At 38.3% G+C, this 11,676-nt stretch overlaps 1 protein-coding gene across 1 annotated transcript; it reads right to left on the reverse strand.

Annotated features, from left to right (window-relative positions):
• Positions 1 to 4,591: 4,591 nt before the first annotated feature.
• LOC111341079 (uncharacterized) lies at positions 4,592 to 10,220 on the reverse strand. Its single transcript, XM_088758905.1, has 11 exons — positions 9,505 to 10,220; positions 9,247 to 9,355; positions 8,970 to 9,083; positions 8,621 to 8,669; positions 7,140 to 8,182; positions 6,959 to 7,051; positions 6,767 to 6,859; positions 6,368 to 6,541; positions 5,685 to 5,782; positions 5,323 to 5,459; positions 4,592 to 5,186 (listed from the first exon to the last, which is right to left on the reverse strand). The coding sequence occupies exons 1-11, from the start codon at positions 9,972 to 9,974 to the stop codon at positions 5,026 to 5,028; spliced, it is 2,541 nt and encodes an 846-aa protein (XP_088615031.1). The 5' UTR covers positions 9,975 to 10,220; the 3' UTR covers positions 4,592 to 5,025.
• Between the last annotated feature and the right edge of the window lie 1,456 nt (positions 10,221 to 11,676).

An 11,676-nucleotide genomic window follows, 5' to 3' on the forward strand; every position in this document is an offset into this window, starting at 1 on the left:
CGTGCCCCACAGCCAACGTTATCGGTTGCATAACTTGCACTTATTGCAAAAAGATATACATCGGCGAAACAGGAAGACGACAGGGTGACCGATTCCGAGAACACCTTCGCGACGTAGAAAGGAATGACAAGGACGCATCTAAACCAGTCGTTTGACACTTTAATTTACCTAATCATTCTAAACAACATATGGTAATCTGCGGTCTTTCCTTACATTTAGGTAGCTTGGAAAGCCGCAAAACTCTTGAACAAAAATTTACCTTTCAAATCGGCACTCTTAATCCCACCGGTATTAACGAACGCTTTTCATTCTACGAATTTATTCGTGTTTTTCTCGTTACCATGTTCCCACAAATAGCGAAGCTCCGCTCTCTTATCTTTTAAAACAGTCAACTAATATTACAGTACAGTAATTACAATACAATATTTTAATAAACATATCTATAACAATGGTAATATTACAATCTTCCTCCTATAATCTTCTAAGACAGCAATAATACAATAATTTTAGAAAGTTTTTTTTCATTTTACATTCAAACCATGGTGTCCATATTCTCCATTTGTTTCTCTTCACATTTCCTTTGGCACTGACAAGGAGAATTCATTTAACAACCAAAGCTTCTTAAGTTGCATGTGATCCTTTCCTTCATTTTAATGATCTTCATGAATGATTCAGCAGTATTATTGTAAATAGGAATCAAATGCTGGTCACTATTAGGATTTAAAGGGTTAAAGTTCTATGCGCTGCTCCAAATGTTCTTATTTTTTTATTTTTCTGCTTTCATCTGTCACAATGCAGTGAAATCAAATTTACTGAGTTTAAAATCAAATTTCGCATGGGGGAGAAATTTAGAAGTGGAACTTTTGCAACTAACCTTTATGCTTACGAATAAAAAATCTCCCAACTTACAGACACTTTTTTCAACTATCTGTTTTGCCTCTTACTCAAACTCTGTATTTACACATTCCCATGAGTAGACACTCTCTCGTAATCAAAAGCAGACACTTAAAAGTGAAGATTAGATTTTACTCTTTTTTTTACACTCTCTTGACTCTCGACAAAAAAATTTGTGTTTAAATTGCAATTAAAAAAATGTGACCTTTGACAGAGTAACAGATCAGTCGGGATCAGTTTTATCAAATTTTCATTTGTCCACGGGAGAGCGAGCTGTTTGTTCATTTGAAATTAACAGGAGTGCAACATAAACTTAATTTGTAGAGTCATGTTAAGGCCATGTTTGTCAAGGTCTACAGTGTACTTGCGTCTTGTTTCTCTCCCACAAACAAGACATCCACTCTATTTTCTTTAATTAGTGTCCTCTTATGAGAACAACTCTTGTAGGGAATAGCTCTATTGATGGACACTTTTCCCAATTCCTGACAGTGTCAGCTTATGATAAGGTTGACTGTATTGCTTAAAGGGAAGTGTTAAGGATACTCAAACGATTCATTCAGTCTAAGTGGAATTTGATTTGTTTGTTACGAATTACTTTAGTTACGGATGTGGTTACGTTGTTGTCTATTCTCGATTGGTTTGTAATCAGATATTTTAGCGTCCCCACGCGCGTATAAAAGCCTCGTTTAGCGTCCCTTTAGCCAGTGTATGATTGTATTTCGCCTTGTCCATTCTATCTGTTTGACTTGCCGTTTTTGGTTCTTAACCCTTGGCACAAGCGGGACCGATATTTTACGATCGTGATCGTGATCGTGATCGTGATTGCCTATCGTGGTTCGCTAATCGTTTATCATCATTAAATCACCGTTAACCGTCAACCTTGGTTTTCCGTGGTTATTGGTACTTGAAGCACACGACCTGTAAGAGAGTCCCGTAGCATTAACACGCTTTAGCGACACCCTTTGACTTCGATCTCGTTTGTCGCAAGCGTCACAGGAAGGCTTCATGGTTATGTACATGAGCGAATCCTGTTACGCAGCTTCATCGTTTATTAACCAATTAGCGAATAAAGGTAAAGACAGACCGGCAAGGACTCCCCATGTGGCTTTTATGGCTACGTCGTATTATCGCCTTCCAATTGTATTTTTTCTTTCAAAAGCATGTCGTAAAGGATTTTCCCTTTTTGTACGAGATTATCGCATGTTACATAAAAATTGTTTTCAGCAAGGGCTGATTGTGTATCTAGGCGGATTGTGAAAGCCATTTCTCCCCCATGTCATCAATGTGTTGGTCAATGATCTCATGAACTCTTTCCTGCGTGTTTTTTTAATATCGGTGCTTTGAGAGGTTTGTAGTGAACAAGCTGTTGTCGAGTTGCACTTTGGCCTCTTGTTTTTTTCTGTCTTATTCATGTTGGCTGTTGGTGTGTTGCTTTTTAAAGGATTTAAAGCTGAGTTGTTTTTCAACTCTTTCAGAGCCGTGACCTCACTGCATTACAAACTGTTTTGTGGCTTGGATACAGTAATCTCTGCAAGTTGTGTTATGACATTTTCCAAGTAGCTCTCAAGGACGATTGAAGGCTGAACTGGTGGCATCCTGTTTGATAGAAAACAGGTGTGGTTCTTTGTTTTGTCCTTGAAAAGTGTAATTGAGACGCATTCATCTTGCGAACAGATCTCGCATGAGTTGGCCTGATTTTACATTCGTTTGTCATGGGTGCTGGGATGCTGACTTGACTGTCAGAAATTTGATAGTGCGATGCCACCACAAAAGCCAGATAGGGAGTCTGTGCAGGTCAGTTTTTACCTTCATTCTTAAAAATTTTTTGCAAAATCATGAAAATTAGTGCTTAAAAAATGTGCTAAAATATAGTTCGATGATCCAACAACTCAACAACCACTGTCAGATCGAAGGATGTCCAAATCTTACAGCGAATTCAGGTTGATTGATCAAGCGATATTAATTTAGTGTTGACCCGATTAATTTAATTTGAAGGCTGTCACGCCGTGTATGTGTTTAACTATAGTTTTGTGCCTTTAACTTTGCACATGCGTTATTCATTGTGTCTTGAGGACCACAAGTTGATGCTTGAATCAATTAATAATTAATCCAGCGGTCATTTAATTTTACTCTGTTTACTAAAATATTCAAACTTGCAGGACACATATCTGTACCTTCTGTTTTTTTTTTTTTCTTCTTTTTTTTCTTTTTTTTAACACACACACACACCCAAGTACCCATAGTTCTCCTAGGTTATTATGAAATTTACAGCAAAGCAGATTATTAAAATGGAATGAGCATAAACATTAGTTAGTTTAGTTAATTAGCTTAATCATGAACTTAGTTTACTAGCATACGAACTTACAAGCCAGCAAAGCCTGCAAAATAAATTAAAGATCAGGCTAAAGAAAAATAATAAAATGACCCGCTTTTAACAGGATTTCTCCACGTACCTCTGACATGAATGTTTAGAATTCACGTGAGAAACGCGGCCTTCATTTCCGTTTTTGTTTTGCATTTTGGAAAGAGGAAAAGAGGGTTGACCGTTTTACTTTTCCCTGCTGTTGGAGACAACTGCACTGTCGTATTTCATCATCTCTTTCTGACAAAACGTTGCTCAACCTTACCTTGACGCCACAACGTACTTTCAGCTTATTTACTTACCACAGTGTCACCTATTTGATAGCTTTCGTCTAAAATTGTTGTGATTTGCATAATTGAAGGGGAGTTGCGAGTAGAGTCATCTTTCTTGCACGCGTACTGCATTTTTTTTAGAGAGATCATCGCTTTTTCACCGCTGTTTTATCAGATATGGAATAAGGTAATGTTGATAAGTTGGTGCGTAAGTTTTTGTTGAATAACCATGAAATATTTATTAAAATCTACCGATAACTTTTCTCCCTACGTGAGTGGACTTGAATGTGTTATTTCCCAGCGATTTTTGCCTAATTTTGTGATAGGTCGAAACCATTACTCGATGACGACTTCACAATAAACCTTATACAAGAAGAGAAGTTTATTGGTTTTATAACATATTTCGTGGTTATCTTGAGACAAACTTACTCTTCCCTCGTATCAACATCGTCTTAATCCAATTATGATAAAATGCAGCAAAAAGGCGTTGATCTATTTCCGAAATAGTTTTTCTGAACGTAGACGAAACAACCTTTCGCCATATCTTTCCTCTGGCAATTTGCCATGTTTGCCCAGTGGCGATCTAAGACATTTTTGCGAAAATACTAGGATGCGATTACTGGCAACTCATTCATTAAAGAGATTGCAGACACGAAGCCTAAGAAGATTAATGTTTCCACGTGATTCGAACCCAACTATTAGAGGCCACTACTACGAAGAAAATTTAGGGAGCGAGGCCAAACGGGAGGAGAGTTGATTGAGTTACACAAGACGTATGTTGTGTGGAATAAGTATTGGATACTCACGTTCGTGAATATCCAGCAGATTATTTATTTGTATCATAGAACACTGACAGTTTTTGCATTGCTAGTGAATTGATATACCATAGCGTCCTTTAAAAACAGCCAAGAATTTTTCCACTGAAACATTGAACTTTGCAAAACTTGACAGCATACATTTCAAGAGTAAAATACTTTAGCGTAGTCAGAGTAAGCAGCTCTAGCTCAGCACATCCTTGACTTTCATGTTTAAAGTATTGCATAAATAGACGCCAAAACCCGCAGACAGTGGTGACTAAGATTTATGAGGATAGTAATCGATAAAAATGGTGGTCACTAGATATAGAAATACTTGCCAACCTTGCAGTACCATAAGGAAGTGGATTGCAACAGTAATTAATTGAAACATGTTCAAAAATCCTCATGTTCATCGTCCACATCCCATTAGCTTCAAGAGAATAGTTAAGCTGTATCTTTATAAAAGTGATATTTTTTTGTAATATAATTTCAAGTAAATCGGTCTACCGTATCTCCTAATGTTAGACAGGGAAGATTTACTCAAGGCGGCTAACAGTGTCAAACGTCTGTAAACCGCAATAATAATAATCCTTCCCTCAAGAAAATCCCGAACGTGGAGTTACGGGCGTAGCCTTTTCAAAGGTTAGTAAACGTAAAGGTCGACAAAACATCACCTACGCGTAAAATATTTCTGAACAAATTACAGTTTTGTGTCTTCAGGGAACGAATACACCGTCGCGAGAGAAGAGCTTTGATTTGCTTCCAAGCTGACGTTTGACGTCGCATCATTTTCAGATGGAGACCCAGGAACTTGGACATTAGGCGATGGCTGAACAGCTTGAGCCTCAACATCCTGTGAGCCTAAACAGGTAAAATGGTACATGGAAAATTTATGCATTTGAATAGATACACGAACATTTCGGGGTGACGCTGTTTGCAATTATTCTTAATAAGTCGGCTTAGATACAAAAATCAAAGAACATTTTAAGGTTACTACCTTTCCTTTTGCAGGATACGTTTGACGGTTGATACAGCAAAACCAAAACCAACAGGGATCCTACCAGAGTTAGTATTCCAGGCGCCATTGCAAACACATATCGCACGTAGTTGCTAATCGCGTCGTTTGAGTTGGTTCTGAATCGAGAAAGGGGAATCAGATGACAAGAGGTTTAAAGCTGTAATCATTAGCCTAGTAGAGCCAGAAAATAATGATTTCCCTCGTACGATGCCACAATATTTGAATCTTAAATTAAAATTTCAGTATTTTTTTTTAAATCAGTGAGTTCACATACCGTTCACAACTATATCAGGATCATAATAAGGTTTCTTTGTATGTCGACTTGATAATAGCTTGCTTACCTTTCTTCGGGGTAAAATTCCTGAATTCCTTTGATTAGTACACCACTTAAGATTCTAGAAATCACACTGATGATGGAAAACACTGATCCACTGGTTTCCTAAAAGCCAATGATTATTCCAATTTATTGAGGCCGACGTCTGTTAGCTCACTGGACTTCCGGATCTAGTAGTGCGCTGGACTCGGGGGTGAAGTCCTACCCCTTGCCAGTTTATGGTGTGTGCTCTTAGACAGGATACCTTCTTAAAAGGCGCCTTTCTACACATAGGGGTTCAAAGGGATCCCTGCCAACTTTCAAGGAAGCCAAGAAATTCTTGGAGTTATCTATCCGAAAAACAAAATAAGCTCAGGCTGTCCAAATAATAGGCTTCAATGAAGAGTTTTCCATTTTTTTCCCACCTATAGGCTTTATAAATATGCCCATGGTTGTTTAAATGTCCTCCTTTTTCATATCAACTGAATGGTCCATTGTTCCGGTTCAACCTTTCAAAACAAAAGTTTTTTTGTATTGGTGTTGCGGAGGGACTCTTCCCGAAGCGAAGGGGAAAAGTTCGCAACTGATTGAGAAAATAATCGGAATAACAATTTCGCTGCATAGAGTTGACTCTCGATATTTACTTACTGAGAGTTTGGTTGGGGGCCTGGGTAAATCTAAAGACAATGAAATTCGTTTTACAATACTAACCTTATTTTCTCCAATCAGCTCTGTAATGAAAACAAGTGCCATGACCTGCATTATGGACAGACCACCTCCTATAACTATCACTTGTGCATAGGCTGCCTGCCTGGTCGAAAGGGTTTGAAAAAAGCTCCAAACAGCACAGCCCACCACTACAGAACCGGCCAAAAGGTAACTCCACTAAACACCAGAAACAATGAAAAATTAAAGCTTAGAAGATCAATTCAAGGTAGCAAAGCTCATTATTTTGAAATAGTATGTTTTTCACACAAAGAAACCTGCGTGCAACTCAGGTCCCTTTACAAAATCTGCTGTTGCCATAAAATATATAAAATAGGGTCGCACGTGTGACTGCCCAGTTACTGAACGAAACTGTTAATTATTGAACTCATCTTATGGCCATACTTTGCTTCCAATCTTCCTGTTGAGTCTGTTGCAGATTAAACTTGAAAAAGAGGCACTGATCAGAAGAATAAGTGGGAAATAAGCAGTGGCTTCCTAAGATAGGAAAAAAAACACAGCGTTCTCAAAAACACAAGTGAACATCGTAAATTGTATCTTAAATTTAATCGATTAGAGAAGATTGGACCACGATACCTTTGCAAATAGTAGCCTTTCTGTAAGGAAAAGAGGCAAATATGTATATACAGATCCCTGCGCCAGGCGTGAACACGTAAATATGATGGCTACCTGAAAATGACACAAGAGCAAAATGAAAATAAAGCTTTCAAACCTTTGTCGCGAAAATAAGCAAGACATCAAGAAGGTGCGGTTGTACCTTATACAAATTTGGATCTCTCAGCCAGTCTTTAACTGCTTTTGGACATTTTCTAATAGATGGCAATTTGTCCGATGGAACGGGAAAATTTTGCAAATTAGTATTATCATCTAGAGCTGACGAATTATTGTTGCATTCGCAAGATGCTTTATTTTCATCTTTGGAAAATTCTTGTTCCACATGCTTCTGAGCACTTTCTTTCAGGATGGTTTCCTCTTCAGTGAATTCAACAACGCTTGGTTTTTTCTGCGTTCCCACGTCCACTGACGGCATATCGTAAAATTCAGGCGCACGGGAAGTCACAGACTTTTTTGGCTTCCTATCGGAAAGGCTGAAAAATTTGTCTTTCTGCGCATCGTCACTTTTGTCATATTCAAATCCCAAGTTAAAGAGGCTATTATCAACATCGAGGGAAGTATTGACGATGGCATGCTTTCTTTGCCGACTTTTGGAATCCATCGATGTTTCTGGGATGGCCCGGATTCTTTTTTTTTCATCATCTTCTTCCATCTCCTCTTCTGTTTGAGCTTTACCAGCTTCGTTGTTGTCGTACATATTCCGAGTTTCTCTGTTGGGAAAGGTCTTGATCTCTTCCTTTTTATAGTAATCTTCATTGGTCTCATACCTTTCACATTGACTGCGCAATAAAACTTGGTCTTCAATGTCGACAGTGAATTTAGGTTGCTCTTCCTCTTCTTGATCAAATCTTACGAGGAGTCCGTCCAAAAAACGCACTAGCAGACTCTTCTTACGTTCACTATCTAATTGCTGTACTTCTAAACACATTTGCGACTTTGCATCCTCACTATCTGGGTTCTCAGTTCCCTTCTCTGGATCAGGAACTGACTCAGTACGGTCAGTTTCCTTTTGCTCATCGGAAAATATTGCAGCAGCAAACTTGTGCAGTAGACTTTTTCTTCTTTCTCGCTGTTCATGGCTTTGGTTTTCTTCACGTCCGTTGTGCTCATGCTGATAAGTTTCAACTTGAGAAGAAGCCATGATCACGTCCACAAATCTATGAGCGAGGTTGATTTGTGAAGAACCTTTACCGTTGAAAAAAGATACAATCAATTATTGGAGAACACTCTTTTTCGAAACGATGTTGTAATTAAAAGTTGTAAGCATTCTAAACGAACACCGACAAAACAATTGTTACTACAATTGGCAGTAATGTCGTAATATAACGAGGCAATTTGCCGTTGTTGATAAGATTACAGACTGCGCTGCTCGCGTCATCGTATCACGCAGCACGTCACGCACTGAAGGAGTCATTTTATTTGACTTCGATATTGTGGTAAAAAGTTGTCGCGGACTCACTCGGCTGCACCTCTTAAGTCCACAACATTTTAACTATTGTGATGACGAATATCGTTGTGGTCAAGAGAACAGAACACGCTTAACCACTGTCGATTTGATAATTTTACAACGTCATAGGGTATCAAGGAGAGTCATATTATATCATTTGAAGTTTGAAGACTTACCTGCTCTTTCTCTTCCAAACGGCGGCATTACAACTATTCCTGGGGCTTCCTACAAGGAAATATAAAGTCAAGACTAAGTTGGTCCATTCCAGAAACGTAACGTCGCAAATAACTTGCTGTATTGAAGAATGCCGTTGATCGTTTTTTTTGTAACAGTCTTGTTACCCTGATTCATAGCCACCGACTCAGGGTAGGTAGTGAAAAGTCTGGTTGAAATAATTTATGGTAAGATGTTTATAGTTGAAGACGAGAGCGACAATAAGCCGCTACTTTAATGTTTGATTACTATAATCATTGTGTGGTTAAATTAAATTCAATACGAGGACAATTACATCAGTTTTTTACTAACCATAATAGTCGAGAATGTGCTCTTTCTTCTCACACGTCTCTGAGGTTCCTTTGTACCAATGAGAAAGACAGTTGCAAAGAAGACTCCAGTTCCAGCAGTAATCCATGAGAGGTACTTTAAAAGAAAAGCGAATATAATAAATATTTTAGAAAAGGTAATTTTCATAGTAGAGTAGCATGGAGAAATGCAAAGAGTACCCAAAGCCTAGCTTTTTTAATTTATGATTTACGCTCGTTGAAGTTTCTTTACCAATAAAATATGTAGAGCTGTTACTAACCGCAAAATCCGACAGGTTGTTGGGTCCAAGAGCACCTGCACTGTCTTGTCCTAGAAGAACCCAGGCGATGGCATAAATGTAAACACCACTTACGAAGCTGAACACAGTTCTTTATCAAACGAAAACGAGACAGAAAAATAATGTTCTCATTAGGTTTCACGCGCATTATCACTGCGGACCAGAAGACATAAAACCGCACCTATATGCATTATATATTATTTCTCAAACAGAATTCAAACAAAATTATCAAAAACATACCTCATCCAGCTCAGAACTGCACATTCCTCCAAAGACTTGGCAACAGTTGGAATGATAGCCATGTGATTTATGTCCACCACGTTGTAACATATATTTACCAACGCCACGAAAAAGCCAAAGTAAACGAGTGGAAGCCAGTTTTGATAATTGCCAGTACACAAAAAGCACTGATTGTACAAAAAAGGGACTGCGACGGCCATGAGAACTGTTGCAAAAAAATGCCAGGACTTTCGCCTCCCAATTCTCTTTGAAAAGAAAGGTATATCAACATGATCACCAAGGTACCCTGAGATTGGAGAAAAAAGGGCGTCCGCAATTTGTCCGATCAGAAACATCAGTCCTGCCTCTGAAGCTGAAAGTTCAACTACGTTCATGAAGAACAAGAGTTGAAACGACAATCCGAGCTGTCGGTAGAGATCGTTGAAAACATTTCCAACTGCACAAGATAATCGTTTCTTGACCTGCATCATCGACAAGCTGTAATGCAGCTTTCTCGAGCTGTACTAACTCTAAAATAGGAAGAGAAAAGCGTGGCGAAGAAAAAGACAGGAAGCCAGAAATACGTCAGCGGAAGTCTGTCAATTAGAACTGAAAACAAACGTCTATCATGAGACGGAAATCCAAACCTGAGTGGCTGGAAGTGCGAACAATGTAACATCTCAAGCAAGAAAAATCTAGCAGGTTTGATTAAATCCTTGCTATCAAACTTATTCCTTCTGTAAAATTTAATAAGGCCGATATGTGAGAGAGATGCAGGATGCCAAGTGCCTTGCAAAACAAGTCTTCTAGAGAATATCAAATACGGTGATGAGCGTTACCTCGAGCTGCCCCCAAGATCTTACTGCGGCCCCGAATTCAGACAAAAGAAATGCACTTAAAAAGATCCTGAGAGTTGTGCAATGTCTTGTGCCTGCTAGGAAACACGATTTTATGCTCTATTGCTTCTCCACCTGGAGGGTTTAGTGACTCGTTCACGGTTGAGAGTTCTCGTTTCAAAAAGTATGTATAGATCTCGCAGGAACAAGATAATTTCAGTAAGGTCCTCAGCAGCTTGAATTTTAATGGAGGGATGCTTTCCAAATTTTTGACCTTATACAAATTGGTATTACTAAGCAGTTCACTGATTGAGTGACTCTCACTTGTTACGCTGCAAAAACGGACTTGGCAATCATCTATTGACCTTAAGAACGTGACTACAGCTTCTTAAGATTACGAAAGGTTGTTAATTGAAAAAAAATATACGTCGCTATGTCTGAAAATGTGTCATTGAGAGTTCACGTCTAACCTCATCGATCGGCTGAGGTATGTAAATTGATTTTATAGCGATCACTTTATTAATCCAAAGCCTATTACCACAGTTGATAGTTGATTAAGATCCCAAAAACACTGAAATAACATCATTTAGATATTCTTTGTTCTTCCGTGAAAGCATCAGTAAAATTATTTTTTAAATCGTTAATTTGCCTTCAATTTATAACATAAAACGGTTCTTTACTTTCGTCTTACATTTCATCTCCTTCAAAATCATCTCAATCTAGTTATATCGAACAAAACGTTTTTCCTTGGCTGTTCCTGACGCAAAACAAATTTACAGTCAAACTAAGTGAAGGGTACCCCTCAGGATTACATTAATGATTTGATTATTTGAATATTGAACCCGCTAATCGTTTCAGGAGCGCAATAACGAATCGAATATTTGAATATGGAACCCGCTAACCGTTTCAAGCATGCAATAATGGAATGATTATTTGAATATTGAACCCGATAGCCGTATTTGTTTTAAAAAGGCGCAGATCATTGTTCAAATCAGAAGTCCATTTCTGATCGGATTATGCGAACACGTGAGTATGGATCGAACTATTTCGACATGGCGTCAGATATGGGGGGGGAAAGGTGAGTGCGAGTGTTGTGTAGAACTTCTTGTAAATGTTGTAAATGGAATGTTATCGAGAGCTTTTTTCGCCTATTTACATCTTGACGAGCTTGTAGAAATTCTTGTATGTATTCATGGTCGAAAAATATAGTTTACGGGCGAAGCCATCGCAAGACTTTTTTTATTTCGTTAATATTTGCAATCGACTGTTTTAGCAAGTTTTTTACAATGCAGTTTGTTCATTTTTGGGTTTCCTCGTCAAATAGAACAATCTTATTGGACTTCAGAAATGGACTTCT

Source organism: Stylophora pistillata, chromosome 4, assembly GCF_964205215.1.
Source record: "Stylophora pistillata chromosome 4, jaStyPist1.2, whole genome shotgun sequence".
Taxonomy (NCBI): Eukaryota; Metazoa; Cnidaria; class Anthozoa; order Scleractinia; family Pocilloporidae; genus Stylophora; species Stylophora pistillata.

What these genes read in the sequence shown, in the direction of transcription:
- LOC111341079 (XM_088758905.1), bottom strand. Translation starts at nt 9,974, where the DNA reads ATGATGCAGGTCAAGAAACGATTATCTTGTGCAGTTGGAAATGTTTTC. An exon ending in GAGATCCAAATTTGTATAAG is followed by an intron (nt 7,052 to 7,139) that starts GTACAACCGCAC and finishes TGTCATTTTCAG; the next exon opens with GTAGCCATCATATTTACGTG. An exon ending in AGCTGATTGGAGAAAATAAG is followed by an intron (nt 5,783 to 6,367) that starts GTTAGTATTGTA and finishes ATTGGCTTTTAG; the next exon opens with GAAACCAGTGGATCAGTGTT.